General features: G+C 39.7%; 1 protein-coding gene across 3 annotated transcripts in view; it reads left to right on the top strand.

Annotated features, from left to right (window-relative positions):
- TXNRD1 (thioredoxin reductase 1) overlaps positions 1-19,276 on the top strand; it is a 75,609-nt gene that overhangs the window by 42,016 nt on the left and 14,317 nt on the right. For all 3 annotated transcript variants that reach the window (XM_036250743.1, XM_036250745.1, XM_036250744.1), the window contains exons 4-11: positions 1,626-1,698; positions 3,494-3,613; positions 8,686-8,828; positions 9,242-9,357; positions 10,963-11,188; positions 13,452-13,544; positions 14,142-14,218; positions 15,610-15,766. In XM_036250743.1, the coding sequence (XP_036106636.1) occupies positions 1,626-1,698; positions 3,494-3,613; positions 8,686-8,828; positions 9,242-9,357; positions 10,963-11,188; positions 13,452-13,544; positions 14,142-14,218; positions 15,610-15,766 (1,005 nt within the window). The remainder of the gene's footprint in view (positions 1-1,625; positions 1,699-3,493; positions 3,614-8,685; positions 8,829-9,241; positions 9,358-10,962; positions 11,189-13,451; positions 13,545-14,141; positions 14,219-15,609; positions 15,767-19,276) is intronic.

Genomic DNA, 19,276 nt, shown 5'->3' with positions numbered 1-19,276 from the left:
AGGTTCTTATTTATTTATTTATTTATTTGTGGTACGTGCCCCTAGCAGAAACCGAACCCAGGACTTTCTGGTCCGCAGGCCGACGCTCAACTGCTGAGCCAAACTGGCCAGGGCTGAAGGGGTTCTTTTAAAAGATGAGGTATTTATACTCCTTATAGCTTGTGGGGAATCAGTAAAGGTAGAGTCAAATGAAGCTACCCAAATTAGGAGCAGGCCAATATCGGGTATCAAGCAGTGCTTTTCTATAAATGACTAAGGAGTAGTACTGGAGATGTGTATATATATATTTTGTTGTTGTTTGTTTTTAATCTTCACCAATCGATGTTTTTCCATTTGTTTTCAGAAAGAGTTGGGTGGGGGTGAGGGAGCGGAGAGAGAGAGAAACATCAATGTGAGAGAGACACATTGATTGGTTGCCTCCCACATGACCCTGACCAGGGCCAGGCACCCAACCATAACCGAGGTACATTGACTGGAATCGAACCCGCGATTCTTTGTTCCATGGGTGGATGCTCTAACCGCTGAGCCAAACTGGCCAGGACAAGGGCATATATATTTTACAGAAGAGATGGTGGTTTTAGAAGACATACAGACTCAGTCCTTTCAAATACCCTTGGAGGTCTAGTTGCCAATACGCAAAGCATATTCCCTGAGAAAGATAAGGAATACTCTTCAAATTAAACTTTTGACTCTCATCATTCCCTAAAATAGATTTGGAAACCTTACAGATATCATCAACATTTTCATTGGCTCCTCCACATGTGAAAATTTTAGTAGACCTGACAATTTCAAAAGAAAAACTTCTCTAGTATTCTGTCTGGAAACATAAAACTTAAAAGTACTTTATAAAATATTGTAGGGTACAGGTTGATTCCAGGGTTATAAACTATCAGTAAATCTGCTTTACTGGCTACTTCCTACTTGCTTAGAAATGGTCATATGTATATATATTTTAAATATGTTTTAATTGATTTTTGGGAGAGACAGGAAGGGAGAGAGAGGTAGAAATATCAATGTGATAGAGAAACATCAATCGGCTGCCTCCTGCACACCCCTTACTGGGCATTGAGCCCAAAACTCAGGCATGTGCCCTGACCAGGAATTAAAACGGGACCTCTTAGTCCATGGGCTGATGCTCAACCCACTGAATCACACTGGCCCAGCAGAAATGGTCATATGTTTTTCATATTATTGTTTAATTCATTTTTTTTAGTGGAATTATAATAGGGGGTGCCACCCGAAAATGTATATAGGGTGTCTAGATTCTGTTACATTTTGAAAATGAAATGTATTTTAATAAACACTGGCTTCATAATTACACTTTTTTTAGTGTATACATTTTTTTTTGAATGTCCTATATAAGAGGATGCTAGGGTGTCCAGATGATGGACAATTTTATAACTGTAACCTGCATTTTCTTAAAGCCACCCTTAGGATTATCTAAGTGTTGCTTTATTTTTTTCTTAAAGTAGCACTAATCATCTTGGTATATGAAATACCCAGGTTTAATAACTGGTTATGCTTTAGACATTACAGCCTAATAAAAATAGCATGGATTTTTAACATCTCCTTTCCAGTCTGTCATGGTAACCTTTTCAGATCATTTTAATAATTTTATTTTCCAGGAGGCAGCCAAATTTAACAAGAAGGTGATGGTCCTGGATTTTGTCACTCCAACTCCTATTGGAACTACATGGGGTAAGCTTTTAAAATATTTTAGAAGTGAGTTCGGCCGGTGTGGCTCGGTGGTTGAGCATTGACCTGTGCACCAAGAGGTCGCTGGTTTGATTCCTGGTTAAGACACGTGCCCAGCTTGTGGGCCAAATCCCCAGTGGGGTTGCATGCAGGAGGCAGCCATTCGATGTTCTCTCTCATCCATGTTTCTATCTCTCTCTTCCTTTCCCTTACCCTCTCTCTCAAATCAATAAAGAAAAAAAAATTTTAGAAGTGAATTTGCAGGAGCAGGTTTTTTTCTTCGTATTGGTTTAAATGGCTCCTAAAACCCAATTATAAAATTAAAACAAAAACAAAAACCCCAGCCCTGGCTGGTGTGGCTCAGTTGGTTTGAATGTTGTTCTTCCCGTACACCAAAAGGTGGCGGGTTTGATCCCCTGCTGGGGCATGTGCTACAGGCAACTGATTAATGTTTCTTTCTCTTTCTCTCTTGTCTCCCTTTCTCCCTCTTTAAAATCAATAATAATAATAATAAAACACTGAAACATATACCTCTTTTACTTACGCTAAGTTAAAATGGACTCCAGTTAAATGTTGAAAATTTAGGTTCTTTGAAATAGTCAGGATAATACAAAACCTTATTCACAGCTGTTATGATGATTTTTAAAAAACATATTTTATTGATTTTTTTTAGAGACAGTGGGAGAGAGAGAGAGAGAAACCTCGATGTGGGAGAGACATCAGTCAGCTGTTTCCTGCACGCCCCCCACTGGGGATCGAGCCCGAAACCTGGGCATGTGCCCTGACTGGGAATCGAACCGGGACCTCTCAGTCCATGGTACACTGCTCAGTCCATTGAACCACACTGGGTGGGCAGTTGGGATGATTTGAAGCTAGCTACATCATACCATTTTGTCCATTTCCCCACCTGCCTACATTTTACTCTCATGGAGACAGCTAGCGCCATCTTTTAAGCTCAGGCATGCTAAATTTTTTTTTTTAATGGATTATTTTGTGAGAATCAGCGAAAGCTGAAGACCACACCATCACCTTTAAAAAATGCTCATATATTGAGGCCTGCGCAGATCCCAACCTGTCCGTGGTTGAGAGTTGCTATCTGCCTCATAAAGCAACGTAGAGGGTTTGTCTTCTGGGAGGACTGAGTCGTCTTCTCCTCTGAAAAGCCTTCCTACATAGTTGCTTTTGGTATCTTTCAATACTAGGAGGGCAAGGATCGAGGCCTCATGAGTCTGGGTTTTCATTTGAGGTAGAGAGAGAAGATAGTGTTTAGAATCCGAAAGTCCAGAGTAGGGTGTAGTTACCTCCAGGACACATCACTGTTAACCCAGCCTGGGCTTCATGACAGTCATAGAGGTAGATTCCTTAATAATAAAATAGTAACAAAATACAGTTTATAAAATGCTCATATACATCAAATTTTCTATGTAGCGCCAGACCCACTGCAGTTCAATTATGCTCAGTTTCACAACCCCTTTATCAGGTAGTTCTGCTCATAGATTCAATGGCAGTATGGGGTTGTACACAAAGTAAAATTTCAATTTCTGGCATCTTTATCAGCAGTCAGTTAATTTTGAATCTTTGAAGTATGTGGAAATCTGTTTTCGCATGTCTCTGTTTAGTATATAAGGCTGTCTGAACTTAGAAATATCACAAGACTTAGGGATAAAGTTGTATAAAACAGCTGGCCGCATTAAGCAAATAAATTATGTATGGCTCATAGAATAGTAATAATTATGGACCCTTTTCTTTGAAGGATTGTAAAGCAGGCTACGAACTGATTTCTCAAATGTTGCTGCAGGTCTCGGAGGAACATGTGTGAATGTGGGTTGCATACCGAAGAAGCTGATGCACCAGGCAGCTCTGTTAGGACAAGCCCTGCGAGACTCTCGCAACTACGGGTGGAATGTCCAGGAGACAGGTATGGTGGGAAAGCTGTTGTTCTGTGTGAGCTTGGGGGTTTGAGCTGTGCTCTTGGCGGTGCATCATCTATTTTATAAGAGACTAGCAGTAACCTGGAAGTTGTTTTTATTGTTCACATTTTTAATGGATAAAATCATTGCAATTATCTTGTGTCAGGTGGCTACAGAGCTTTTATGGTGAGAACAGATATTGCATGTGAGTATCTTTATTAGAAAACCAGAATTCTTTCAAATAAATTCTCATAATTATAGCTAGTTTCACAGAGTACAAATTACACTTACTTTCCTTTGAAGCTGTTGCATTTTTCTTAATTCAAAGGAGTCTTTTTCATGAGCTGGTATTTTGGGGGTGGAGAGATGGCTGTTTGTTGAGAAGCGGATGGTTAGTTTCTGTTGGATTAAAAATATTTAGAGTACCCCAGAAAAGTTGAAGAGGAATTTGTTGACTCGAGAAAGTAGATCATATTATCTGATAGGAGAATATCATGAGGCCTGGCACATCTTCAGACTATTTAGTGACCTAGGTCACCATGTCCTTGGAGAGGGAACTCCAGCCCCTGTCTGATTTTAGTTTTGAGATCTATGGATTATGAGAAATCTTCTGATCAGTAGCTATGGTATATTTTTTGTGGCTTTTTTTGAGTTTAAGTTTATTACTTTTTTTAAAAAGGTATACATACTTGCTTTGAAAAATTTTGCTTTCACTCACACTAGTCATGCTTCCTTTATTGATGTCTTTCTTTCTCATTTAAAATCAACACTACTTTTTTTTTTTTCCAAGTCTGGAATCTTAGAAAATCAGTTACTTTAAAAGTTTTCCTGAGGGCTGCTTTCTGGGTCTGTAGAATCTTAAAAAGATAAGTATAGGCCTCTGCTGAATGTGGATTTTATTAATAGGGCCAACTGAGTATTATTCTAATAGGTTCTGTTGACTCTAGTAGATGGGTGGTAAAATATAACTTGGTAAATCTGATGTCTTCTTTCCAGCAAAGGAATATTTCTGTCACTGTTATGTAATAATAATAAGCACTGGCTATTTTTTAAATGTTGACTTTATTTCTAAATTATACAAGAAGGAACTAACGGATGCTCTGCAGTGGGGCTGATAAAGAGCCCCACTACAAGCATAGTCCACTTCTGTGCGTTAAAACAACAAAACCTCCCTGAGTTTCGTGGGGCTTTACAACTTAAATCAAAGTTGTCTTATTTGTCTATCCTTACAAAAATTATTTATCCAATCAGTTTAACAGTTTTACCTCTTTTGTGTTTCTTCCCCCATTCCAGATTTTAAGGTAGAAATAGATAGTTTTCTATTTTTGTGCCTTACACCCTTTGTATTTGTCAGCAGCAGAAATAATCCCCAAGTCTTTGAGAGCTGAAGAGCTGTGTCCTCTGGTTAAATCCCTTCACTCTCCCAGATCGGAGCCTGGTGGCTTATTGTCCTGTTCTGTTTCTCTCATTAGGCCTTGGGCCCTCTGGAGCCAGCTGTGGCCTAGCTGTGAGCACCAGATCTGGGCCTGGGAGGAGTGGCCGGCCAGGATCCCCCACTGAGGGAGCAGGAATGACCTCCCTCCTTTTCTGTGCTTGAAATGATTGTGGTGAAGAATCAGTGGATTTAGACAAATGTTTATGTCATTAGATCTTAGAGGAAGAAGGACACTTGGCGGTGTCTTTTTCAAATGAGAAACCCCCAGCGGCTGCTGATGCATGTTCCCAACAGATAAAGCGTGAAGGCTTATTTTACATTTCTCCAGTAGAAACACATCTAATCTCCTGTCCTTGAACAAAGAATAGTGCTCCAGTTTTCGGGAAACACTGTCTTCTCTGACAGTGCAAATAGCTCCGAGCATGTTGAGTGAAGACAGGGACCCGGGCCAGGTGGCGCAGCTGAACCTGCCTTTGGACAGGGGAGTGACGTGCCTGGGACTCAGCCTTTGATCTGCCCTCTCCCTGAAGCTACAAATGGAGGGTGTACAGAGAAAGTCTGAGGCCTCCGAAAAAATTACTTTAGCTGAGTCATATAAACTGGATGAATTGGTCCTTTCTAGAAGATTTATGGGCTTTATATTTTTCAGATTTCTCTATTTGAATTCTATGTGCAAGAATTAAATATACCTTTAAAATATTAAGTATTTGGGAAGTTTTATAATCCCATTGTCAATACAAAGAAAGCAAGCTCATTGGTTTGCAGTCAGGGGATTACAGTTTGGGGATATACACTCCTCCCACACACCTGAAGTTTCACATACAGTGTGTCTGTGTCTGCCACCGGGTTAGTGTATGGCCTTGGCAGGCCATCCATCCTTCATTTCCCTGTGTATCTCTAATGGAAGTAATTCGTGCCCCTTCAGGTGCTTTGAAGTTCACATAGAAGATGTGCTGAAGATATTAAGTAGTTCTGCTAGTCTGATTACTGTTGTCGAATCTGAGGGTGTGACCTGGCTCTCTGTAGTGGGCTGGAGACGGGTGAGGAACAACAGAGTTGGCTTAAGACTCAGTTGCTGTAGTGGGCATAAGAGCACACCCAGGTGAAACATAAGTCCTGCCTGGCCAGCTAGAGTCTGCGTTCCAGAGCCTTAGCACTGGGTCACGGCCGGTGGACCAGGCCAGTGGAATCAGGAGGCCTGGCAGAAGTACTGGGGCTGTGCCAGTGCATGGGCGAGTGTGGGGATGTGGAGTGCAGGTAATATTTGGGAATGCAGGAAGGTGGTGGATTTGGGGCGTCATCAGACGACAGAGCAGTCCTAGAGAACTGGGATTCCAGGCATGTTACTACCCATACTTCAGTAAGGATCCAGTTTCCACCACTAGTGTGTAAAGTAGGGATTTGAATTTTACAAGACCAGAAGCTCAGTTCCCGACTGGAATGCAAGCAAGGCCAGGACCATAGGAACAGCTAGAGTGCCTTGATGTGGAATCCCAAACTGGTGGTAGAACTTCTAAAGTTTTTCTGCCTGGGCATAATCACACTGGAGATTGGGTATGGATGGTGGTGGCTGCCCACTTATCAGAGGATGAAGGAACTCTGGTAGAAAAGGGGGTTTGAGGAGTTTGGGAATTGGGGACCTGACAGCCACAGAGGAGGGCTTTAACGGAATTGGGGTTGAATTAGGTCTAATCATTGAATTAGAATTTCTGTCATTGAAATAATTGAATTTGTTGGTGCTATTATTTAATCCCAACTGTGTGTTCTTTTAGAATATGGTATCTCCTGTAGTATTAGCAGAGTGGAGTCTACTTAATAGTTCTACAGCTGTAAAATGTCAGAAGTGAATCCTCCCTTTGATCTAGTTCATTGTTTCTTCATGGGGTGTAATGGCGTGTTGGGCCAGGCAGCTCCTAGTTCACTATAGGAACTGCAGTGAAGGATATTTAGCATTACTGGCCCTTGGATATCCCTAAGCCACTATAACTAAACCAAAACCACCACCATGAAATGATGATTAGGGTTTGTTTAAATATTCTGGTTTAAAAACAGGTATATGAAATGAGGTTGGTAAAACGGTGGTAATTGTAGTTAGATGATTGGCACACGGGGGTGAGTTAACACTATTCTATTCCATTCCTGGTGGAGAAACAGTGAGTCCTGCTTCTTCTTTTTATAGCGGTGGTAAGTGGATGCCAGACCCATGGGCTGGTCCCTGCAGTACCCCCACCTGGTGCTAGTACCCAGTACCTAGTCCTCTTGGCATCATAACCACAGTGGTCTCTGTAGTCACTTTTTTAATCTTCACCCGAGGACATTTTTGCATTTATCTTCAGATAGAGGGAGAGGAGGAGGAAGAGAGAGAGAGAAACATCAATGTGGAGAGACACATTGAGTGGCTGCCTCCCATGCAACCCCAACCGGGGCCAGGGACAAACTGCAATCGAGCTACGTGCCCTTAACGGGAACCGAACCCAGGACTCTGGTCCGTAGGCTGACGCTCTAGCTGCTGAGCCAAACTGGCCAGGGCTGTAGTCACTTTAAAAAAAAAATTGAACTGATCTCTCAAGGTTTGCTTCAGTGCAAACATTTTATGGATTCTGTGATTGAAGTGTCTAATGTATGGACATCTCCAGGTTGCCACAGTCAACTTTTGTGCTGTTGTTCCCCCTTCCAGAGGTCTGTCCATCGCTTCTCATGGCTTGGTGTGGCCGAGCTCCTTCACCCTGAATCTGAGACTCAGACCCCTCATTTCCATGATAGGGCTTTTCATATATGTTGATTCTCTCGTTTTTCTTCCTTCTTCCTACCACCAGAGTGTATTTTATCTCTGTCCTGTTTTTTCCTAGTCATTGATAAGTTACTAATTACTGAATGACAGAGGATTGAATTTTACCTGTTGAAATATTAGTGCCTTGATTCAAAAGATAAATTTTATGATAGAATTTAAAACTCTACCTGTCTTTGGTGAGATGAGGATTTGGGGGCGGGGGGGTAAGTAATGAGACAGACTCTTAAAATTCTCTGTCTAGACCAGGGGTCAGCATGGTAGATATTTTAGGCTTCGTGGGCCATGTGGTCTCTGTCACAATTACTCACCCCTGTCATTGTAGCATGAAAAGCAGCTCTAAATAACATGTACATAAATGATCATGGTTATATTTCAGTAAAACTTTATTTACAGCAAGGCGATGGGCTGGATTTGGCTCATGGGGCTTTAGTTTGCAGACCCTGGTCTAGCTACTATTACCAGTTTAGTAACACCAAACCTGGTTACATCAGGGTCCCTTAGAGATTATTACGCATGGATTCCCAAGCCTTACCGAGACTCCTTGTTAACCCAGCAGTCAGTATTTACAATCCAAAGTGAGATTCCATTCATTTCTAGATAAGGAAGAAAAAAATTGACAATGGTTATTTTAGTCTTAAGAGTTGTCAGGAAGCTTTTGCATTATTTAGTATTGTGGTAGTTTTCTAAAAAGAAAAGAGTATTTGAAGATGAAAAGGTGGTTATGTGCTTGAAATGAAGGACTTGCCCTTTTGACTGTAAGCTTCTGCTCTTTGTAGTCATGTGAATAGTTACCGAGAAATGATCTTTGCTACGCAGTTGAAGAGCTAAATGTTTTGTCTTGTTTTCTTGTGCAGTTGAACACGACTGGGGGAAAATGACCGAAGCTGTCCAGAATCACATCGGCTCTCTGAACTGGGGCTACCGGGTGGCTCTGCGGGAGAAGAAAGTCACCTATGAGAATGCATATGGGCAGTTTATTGGTCCTCACAGGATTAAGGTAATTATGTGACAGCCTGTGGAGTTTTTTTTTTTGTGTTAAGCTTTGTTTGGAGGTAGGGGAGGAAAAGAGAAGGGGATTATCCTAGTGAAAGTAATAGCTGTGGTGACCCAGAGTGTCCAGTGTGGTGATTTTGTCATCACATCTTCTTATGGGGCTTTCTTCTGTGATGTACTAGAGGGTAAGAGAACTAGATTCAGGGCCAGACTGCCTGGATTGGAGTCTTGGCTGCCACTTACTAGCATTGTGACCTTGAACATGTCTCTTAATTACTCAGAGCCTTAATATCTTATGTATTACCAACTTTTTATGAAGGTCACTGGACAATGTGGTGAATGGCCTTTGTTAACTATAAAGTTTATAATTCTACTGTATGAGAACTGTTAAAAGCTGACATATTGGTTCCTTTGTAGACAACGAACAACAAAGGCAAAGAAAAAATTTATTCAGCAGAGAGATTTCTCATTGCTACTGGTGAAAGACCACGTTACTTGGGCATCCCTGGTGACAAAGAATACTGCATCAGCAGGTAAGGAAAAATTCTAGGAGAAAAGAAAAACCCATTGTGGATTTATGCTTTTGCTTTTTTCCTTCAAACCCATTTTGTCCATTTCCTGGAACTTAGCAGATATTTTTGCCCAAAAGGGCAAAGGATTGGGAAAAAGAGAAAGGAAAGATTATTTTAGACAAGAGAGTATTTAAAAAATTCAAAACTATAAACATTGATCATCTTACCACCCAGAGTTTACATCATGGCTAACATATAGATATATGCTAATATTGAACTTTATGTTTGTGTGAGTATATTTTATAAATGCATTTTATAAAACCAGATGGATAGTCACAAACATTTTGTGAAATAACACATGTATACACATAGGATTGTCTTTTACCCTTTAACACTTGCAATGTGGACACTAAAAGAATCAGAGGATGACAACAGACCATTCAGATTTATCAAACCCTAGTCCCTCTTCATTGTTGTTTGAATGGTTGCAGTGTCAGTGTAGACGGGCCTTCTGAAATAAGTGAGTCAAGCAAGGTTTTGCCAAGTGATTCATTATTGCCCATCAAATGATAATACTGGTGACATTGTTTTTCAGATGTTTTAAATTATGAAGACATTAAGACAGATTGTTGCTAAATATGTCCTCTTGAATGCTTTTTTTCCCAGGAGTCTGGTTGTGTTATAAATTAACTTTTTCAGACCTTTTTTGGGGGTGGGGAGATATGATTTATTTCCTTTGTACTTCATATAAGGGTGGCTCAGGTGGCATCCATTGTCTTGAATAGGTTTCCTTTTCATATTTAAAAAAAAATTCATTCTCTTTTTTTTTTTTCAGTATGTGAACAGTTTTTATTTATTTATTTTAAATATGTCTTTATTGATTTTTTTTAGAAAGAAGGGAAAGGAGACAGAGAGGAACATTGATGTGTGAGAGAAACATCTGTTGGCTGCCTCCTGCACGTCCCCTACTGGGGATGGAGCCTGCAACCCAGGCATGTGCCCTGACTTGGAATCAAACCTGGACCTGTCAGTCCATAGGACTATGCTCAATCCACTGAGCCACACTAGCCAGGCAAAAAATTAATTTTCTAGTGGTGCTTATGTAGTATCATGTCTTCTATATTCTTCACTCGACTAGAAGATTTGGTCAGGTTTTTTTATAGTGGGCTTTTTATATTACAAAAACAGTATGTTGAGTTTTCTCCATCCTTCTCCCCACTCTTGATAATTGGTATTCCAGATAAGAAGTAGCAGACTTTCCATCTTGGAGAGCTGAGTGGTGGGATGAGGCTTAAGTTTTCAAATGTAGGATACTAAGCACATTAGTGGGGAATTGTTCCAGACGGTTCAGAGTCAGTGTGTTTGACTGTGAATTGGACTGCTGTCAGAAGTTACATGGTTGGCCGTGCTTGGCCACGGTAGCTTGAGCTACTCCCCAAGCAACTGGGTGGCAAGAAAGAGAGAGTCTATGACCTTATAAAAAAGTCTCATATATTACGTGTGTAGCTAATTAAATGCTTTAAGCCTTAAAAATGTCTCGTTCATAAGAAATAAAAATATTTACTTTGGGTCATTATTCACATATGAACATTTTTCTATTTCTTTTTTATAAAAATTTCTTTTCAGTGATGATCTTTTCTCCTTACCTTATTGCCCGGGTAAGACCCTGGTGGTCGGAGCATCCTATGTTGCTTTGGAATGTGCTGGATTTCTTGCTGGCGTTGGTTTAGATGTCACCGTTATGGTACGGTCCATTCTCCTTAGAGGATTTGACCAGGACATGGCCAACAAAATTGGTGAACATATGGAAGAACATGGTATCAAGTTCATAAAACAATTTGTACCAATCAAAGTAAGTGGAGTTGCCTGTAAGTGTGTTGATTCTATACGCATGTGAACAGTTGGGAGAGAGTTGGGTGGGTGATAGAAGCATGCTTTCAGCCTTATAAACCATTAGGAATGCTGGAATCCCTCAACTGTGTGATATTGGCATATAAATGTGTACCTGCCAACTATACCATCTAAATAGCTTTGTTCTTGTTTGCAGAATAATTTCTTCATTTCCTTCTCTACTTTCTTACCTTTGGTTCTCTTCTGTTTAACACTTCCCTTTATGCATTCTTTTATTATCTTTGGTCTCTTTGTTTATACTTTGTTTCTTCATACATACCAATGATTTAAATAAGAGGTCAAGACTAGGCTGATTTAAAAATGTTTCCCATAAGACATTTCTCATGGTGTACAGTGTAGTCAGTAAATAGATGCACTGTATTATTCTGGCTTCCCTGAAAACAATTATCTACTTTTGTTATGTGGGTTGGCCTTTTTTGCTCATTTAATCTTCTTTTGAAAAAGCTGGATAATAGGCCAAGTTATATTGGGACTTGTTAACATTGCCACAGATGTTTGATACATATGAGTGACTGAGTCAAACAGTTTGTGTATCTCAAATTAATAGTTTCCTTTAGTGCAGATAAGGATGGGACTGTTCAAGTTAAGAAATTTAGTTCATTTTAAAAATTGCTCAGTGGGTTAACATAGTGTCATCGTGTGACCATGAAACTCTTAGTGTTGATAGTACATGGAGCATTTGGGTCAGAATGACCTAGATTTAATACTGTTCTGTCAGTTTCTTGCCATATGACTTTGGGGGAATTACTCAACCTCTCTGTGCTTCAGTTTCCTCTATAAAATTGGGATGCTAAAAGCACCTATCTCAGTTTTTGTGAAAATAGCATTAGCTTACAGTTAGAAAGCCAGTTCCTGGCTCAAAGTAAGTCTAAGATGAATCTGTCTCAAAATATTGTTGTGAGGACTAAGTAGCAAATTTTTTGTAAATTATCAGTACTTGATTGCTGTAGCTGTTTTTAGGGAGTAAAAATATATATCTACATTAGGACTATGATTATAAAACAACGACTGTATGTTATTTGCTACACTGATAGAAAAATAGTATCTTTCTTTATAACATCTTAACACTTGGGGAATTGTAGGCCCTTTGAGAACCGGGTGGACTATCCCTGGTGAAATAAACCTGTGTCTGCACAAACATTTTGTACACTTTGGACAAAGAATATAGTATGAGCAAAAATGTTATGGGGAATACAACTGTTCTAAACGCAGAAATTGTCCTGCATACAGAAAAGGCCTGACTGGAACAAAAAAGTGAATAAGGCAGGATGGAATTAGAGGTGGAATGAGGCCCTTACCATTTCTAAGGAAATCTAAGCCATGGACCAACTCAACTTAATTGAGTTAGATTAGAATATTGTACCTGAAATTAAATAGGAAAGACATATTCAGTGTGTTCAACGGGACTTAACTGCGTGAGAAAGGAGGGGAGCTCAAGAAGGAAATCTACTGTCTGTTAATATTGACAGTTTTCCCATACAGGGCGGTTGTATTTTAAAGGTAGGGTAGAAATTGCAGGTTACTTTTATGGATTTCTCCCAGTAAATATTTTATAGAAACTCATGATTTGGCTGTCATTAGGGACATCAGAAGTTCACTACATACTGTAGAAGCCTCAGGTTATAGGGTTTCTCAGTCATTGCTACCCAGCCTGTAAGTTACCATTGACGTCTGTGTGTCAAAGCCTAGTATGTTCATTCTCATCACAGCACAAGTACCAGGGCTGCTCCTTTCCTCCCTACATCCTTAACAACTGAAGACAACCCCTAGTGATGGTGAGCATGTACACCTCCTCGCCCACTGTGGTTTTTAGGGCTTTCTAGATGTTAGAGAACTCTGAATTTGAGCAGTAGTGGCTCTCCAGGGCATTAGAGGTTCTGGGTGACTTACACAGCCATTGGTTTGATTTTAGGGATTGTAGTCTGCTTTCTCTGGCTTTCCCTTTCATTTTCTCTCTGACTTCTGCATAAGAACTATATAAAAGAGAGTCCCTCTAGCAAACATTAAGCATCGAGAGAAGGGGATTAATAAGACAATCACATCATCCTCATGATGTTAAGGTGAGGGAGATGGGACATGAAAGACCTCTCAAACCAGATTTTGTGTTTTAACTTTGGGTTAACCAGACAGAAAGGGAGGGTGTACTTCTCCACCTTTATACATTTCTTTACTGTGGAGTAAAACCTTATTTATCACTTTTATAGATTGAACAAATTGAAGCAGGGACACCAGGCCAACTCAGAGTGGTAGCTAAGTCCACCAACAGTGACGAAATCATCAAAGGAGTGTACAATACGGTAAGGAATGACCAAGATCAATACTTCATTAGAAAGCAAATAGTGTGCCCCTGGATATTTGCTGGGAACTTAAAATGTCTGTTTGCTGTTTCCACGACCCTTGGTTCGTTCTATTCCCATTCGGAGATGTCTTAATTACTTGTGATAGGATAACTTCAGATTTCTCCATTGTAACTTAAAATATTGTTTGGGAAATGACTGTAAAAAGGCATCAGCATTTTTAAAGGAGTTGGAATTTTTCTATCCTGTGTTCTTCCCTTTCAACTCCCCAGCCCACCACTTTTAATTTTTTTAAAATAACTGAATTCAGGCATAGACTATGCTGTATTTGTCTTTGATCTTGTCTTAGGGTTATTAAGGAATTGTTAACTCCCTTTTTCTTAATAAGAAATGGATGAGGATTTCTGCTGTGTCATGTTTAAAGTGTTTTTTTTTTTTTAAAGATTGTAATTTGTTTAAACTCTTGTATTATTTTCCTAGTGAAATATTTCTTTCCAGGTCTGGATGAATCAGTTTGGCTGAATAAGCAAAAAAAAAAAAATAGATTAACTCATGCAAAGCCTTTCTGTTAATAGTCACTTTATATTAATTTTTCAGGTATTGCTGGCAATCGGAAGAGATGCTTGCACAAGAAAAATTGGCTTAGAAACCGTGGGGGTAAAGATAAATGAAAAGTAAGAAAAAAAATCTTTATTATGTCTTATTGAATACTGTTTCAGATACTTATAGTATTGATTAATACTGGAGTTTTAGATAAAGCTAATTTTTATTCTAGTTGGAGAGTTCCCTTTTAAAGCTCAGAAATAAAGTCTTCCAGTGCCACTCACAGTACTTTTTGTTTGTTTTATTTAAAAAAGGTTTTTTTTCTTTTCAAAAACTAAATGAGAGCTTTTTGTTTCCTGAATGTATATGTGTACAGAAAAGATCCCCTGTTAATCGTAGGAGTGCGTGATAGCTGCGCTCGGTATGGAGGTTTGAACCATGTCTAAAGCTACCAGGTTTTAGGACCACTAGAGGAGTCACTACATTTCTAGTGACAGCTGCAAGTACGACAACTTTTATTTCTTTGAAGGTTTTAAAAGTTAAAGTTAAAATCCTTAGGACTGTACCCCTGCACCGGATAATTGAGACTCTGGTATTGCTTAGGGGAGTGGCAGGGGTATTTCCCAACATGGCCTTTCTTACATCCAAGTAAAAGCGTGTGCTGTGAATGGCCAGCTCGCTTGGAGCAATGGCACACTGTTAATCCTTGCAGGACTCACATTTATTCAGAAGAGATTTCTGATCTTACTGTGAGGATTATTTTTCTTTGTTTTTTTTTTCTCATAACCTGCTAGCCTGTTTCCAATTGGGTCTAAGGTTTAGTTTTCATATAATGTTGATAGCTAACACTGATTCTGTGCTTACTGTGAGCCATGGACTATTGTGCTGAATGTTTTATTTGAATTCTCACTCAGTTTTCACAACCCCTTATGGTAGGTGTTCTTCTTCTTACTGTTATTCCCATTATCATTATTTCCATTTATAGGGGAAATGAGGCTTAGAGATGGTAAATAGCTCCCCTAAGATCACAGAGGTAATAACTAACAGACCTGGTTATTACAATTTAGAATACTCTTTAACCACTATATTCTAGTTTTCCCATTGCAGTGTTTCTTAATCGTTTTCTTATTTCTTTACTTTTCAAAATAGCAGCGAGAATGGTCTCTAAGCTTTTATTTCCTCTTGAGTTGTTTTGTTTGGTAATACATTAGAACACTCAGCTGGAGTCACAATTTTGGGCTTCTTTGGGATAAAGGGGATTTTGTTCTACATACTTAATGATGTTTTTTTAAAAAAAAAATTTTAATGGAATTTTTAGAGAGAGAGGAAAGGAAAGGGGGAGAGAGAGAAACATCAATTGGCTGCCTCCTTCATGCCCCTCACTGGGGATCAAGCCCGAAACCCACGCATGTGCCCTGACTGGGAATTGAACCGGTGACCACTTGGTGCATGGGTTGGCTCAGTTCACTGAGTCACACCGGCCGGTCAATTAATGATGATTTTTAACTGACTGAATTTGCAGGACTGGAAAAATACATGTCACGGATGAAGAGCAGACCAACGTGCCTTACATTTATGCCATTGGCGATATACTGGAGGGGAAGCCGGAGCTCACCCCAGTAGCCATCCAGGCGGGAAGATTGCTGGCTCAGAGGCTGTATGCTGGCTCCACTGTCAAGGTGAGTGTCACGCTGTCATCCACTGAGACACTGATTTCATAAAACGCCCAGTTCTCTGTTGGGACAGTTGGGAAGTTCCCGAGGTCTTAAATAATTTAGTTATTTTGATGATGGCATCCTGGATGTGCTTTATTAGGTGAATTCCAAATAACATTGTTAAGAATGCTGTACCTTTGTGACTTTATTAAGAAAACTGTCACTCTTGGAATCACACTAAGAAAATGAGCTTAATAAGTCAAATTTCAGCACTATTATGATCTGTATACTCATAATAGTTGCATTTTATATCAATTTTATCATTACCACCTTAAGAAATCTTGGTATGTCACCTGGCTAGGCTATGTACAAGGATTTGGGCATCTGGGTAATAATGTCAGTGTGCAGAGCTGCTTAAACCAGTCTTCAGGCTTTATTTTCCTGTCCTTTCTAAAAACATGTCTTCTTCTGAGCTTGGAATATTGACTGTGTTCTGTTAATATTTTAATGTGGTTTTTAAAAGTCACTGTAGGAGTCCTGGCCGGTTTGGCTCAGCAGGTAGAATGTCAGCCCGCGGCCCAGAGAGGCCAGGGTTCAGTTCCCGCTAAGGGCACGTGCCTCCGCTGCAGTTTGTCTCTGGTCCTGGTTGGGGTTGTGCGGTAGGCAGCCACTTGATGTGTCTCTTTCACATCGATGTTTCTCTCTCTCCGCCCCCTATCTCCCTCCCACTCTATCTGAACAAAAATGGGAAAATGTCCTCTGGTGAGGATTAAAAAAAAAGTCATTGTAGGAAATTGAAACTCAGATATGGTTTGTGGGACCAGTTATTGAGTGTTTGCTCATGGTGATTTTCTTGGCTTTTGTTTTTCTCTTTTAAAATAGTTTATTTTAGTTGAGGTGTGGGTGAAGGTGGGGAATGGGAGGAACACTGATGATACAGTTTCTTTTTCAGGTGATGAAATTTTCTGGGTTAGATTGTGGTAATAGTTGCATAACTTTGTGACTATACTAAAACCCACTGAATTGTAAACCCTGAAAAGGTGAATTTCATGGTATGTGAGTCATATCTCAAATGTTAAAAAGGAAGAGGGGGAGGGAAAGAAGAAGGGAGGAAGAAAACCCTAGGACTAAGAGAGCCTACCTAAGGAAAAAACACACTTGGAATGGGGTAGGGGGAGAGGGCTCCCCAAGGCTAAAAAAAAAGTTTATTTTGCCTTAATTTTTAGAAGATATTTTTAGAGTTCTAGAATATAGAGTTCTAGATTTACAGTGTTTCTTTTTTTCAATCCTTACCAGAGGACGGCTTCATTGATCTTTTAGAGAGAGGGGGGAGGGGAGAGAGAGAAAGAAACATTGATATGAGAGAGACGTGCCCCCTACCAGGTGAGGATCAAACCCACAGCTGAGGTATGTGCCCTGGCCAGGAATCGAGCCTGTGACCCTTGTATGGGACAATGCCTCCACGAACCGAGCTACACTGATCAGGTCTACAGTGTTTCTTTAGAGATTTTAATGATTTTCCCATTGTCTTGGGGTTGCAGAGATTGTAATGAGAAGTGCACGATCATTTTTATCTTTATTCCTCTTAAGATTTTCTTACCAGTTTTTTAGCAGTTTGATTATTGCATGCCTTGGCATGCTTTTCTTTATAATTATTCTGCTTGTGGTCTGTCCTTAGACCACAGTTCTTGGATTTATCTATTTATATAGTTTTCATCAAATTTAGAAAATTTTCAGCCATTCCATTATTTTTTTGTTTTCCCCTTTTTTGTTTTCCCTTAGCCTCCAGTTAATGAATGTTGGTTCACTTGAGATTTTTTCATTGTTCTCTGATGCTCTGCTCCTGTGTCCATTTGCCCCCACCCTGCCCCATGTCAGTGCTTCATTTTCTTAGAGAACCTATTGCCATGTCTTCAAGTTCAGATTTTTTCTTCAGCACTCTCTTGGGCTGTTAATCCCATTCTGTGTGGTTTGCACTTAAATAGTCTTTTTCATCTCTACAAGTTTTATTTACTTAAATTTTTCACCTCAGCAAGTTGATGTTTTCCTTCACCTTGTTGAATAGACAAAACATATTTATAATAGCTCCTTTAACGTCCTCTGCTAATTGCAGCATCTTTCTTTCAGGATCTGTTTCTGTTGGCTGATTTTTCTCCTGGTGTGGGTTCCCAGGTTCCTGCTCCTTTGCACGTCTGGGTCCTGCTGGGTGGATGCAAATGTTGTGCATTTCACATTGAGCGGTGCTGGATTTTGTTGAGTTCCTTTATGCAGTGTTGGACTTTGTTCTGACAGCCTGTTAAGTTACATTGGATTCATTTTGTCCCATGGTAACTTGTTTTTAAACTTTTTTAGGGACAAGCAGCAGCAGCCCTTCATCTAGGGCTGATTTAGTTTCACCACTAAGTTGATGCCCTTCATCCTCTTACATGATGAATTCTTTTCACTCTGGCTGTGGGAACGGGAACTGTTTCCAGCCCCGTTAGAACTCTGGTGGTTTGGGGCCCGCTGCTCGCCAGTGGCTCTTTCCTCACCCTTTCCTCTGACACATTTGCAGATCAGTGCTCAGCCCAGACTGAGGAGGACCCTCTGCAGATCTCGCTCGAGTCCTCCTTGGGCAGCTCCACCCTCTACAGGATTCTGCCCTGGAGCTGTCATCCAGTGTCTAAAAAGCGTTGCTTTGTATTTGCCTGCTTTTAGTTGTTCAAGGCAGGCGGGTAGATCTGGTCCCAGCACACCACGTGGCTGTTAAGTGGATGTCTGCCTTTACTTTTGAATCAGAGTTCCAAAGGCTTATGTTCTTTTTAGAGGAAAAGGATTATATTTATTATTTTTACAGGGAGGCACATTTTAAAGATTTCAGTCTGCTATTTTAGAGGGTGAGAATTCAATTTCTCATCATTTTAATGCAGAATGGCTCACCTCTGTGGGTAAATGTGACTGGGTAGGTAGGTTTTTACCAAATAGCATTTACATATATATTTTGCATTTACATAATAACAGATTTCACAATTCACATTAGCATATTAAAGGCTCTAAGAAATGTGGTAGTTGAGAAACTTATTTGCTTAACACAGCATTTTACAACTTTGACTTCAGAATCCTTTTGTCATCTATGACTATTAACATAAAATACGCTTTGGAAATAGAATTGTTAACTTTTTTGGTTTCTATGGTTTTCATTTCATTTTAATGATTGCATAATATTACATTGAGTGTATGTACTATAGAACCATGTCCTTATTTGCATTTAAAGCTACTCCACTATTGAGGATAACCACAGCATTGTTCAGTTAATGCATGCAGCTTTTTCTCTGTGTTATTACTACAGATGTCGAAGAGTGGGGTTATTGGGCCCAAAGGTATAAAATATTTTTTGACTCTTAATATGTATTACCTAATTAATTTTCCATAGAAGTCTATTAGTTTCTGTCACCGATAACGAGACAATCAGATTTGGGTATGCTCATATTGATTTTGGCTGCTTTATTAAAGGAGAGAAAGCATATTTTTGTGTTAACATCACATGAATTACTT

The sequence above is a fragment of the Molossus molossus genome, unplaced genomic scaffold (assembly GCF_014108415.1).
Source record: "Molossus molossus isolate mMolMol1 unplaced genomic scaffold, mMolMol1.p scaffold_m16_p_10, whole genome shotgun sequence".
Classification (NCBI taxonomy): Eukaryota; Metazoa; Chordata; class Mammalia; order Chiroptera; family Molossidae; genus Molossus; species Molossus molossus.
The sequence above is the reverse complement of the archived record's forward strand: the minus strand, read 5'-3'. Positions and strand labels throughout refer to the sequence as shown.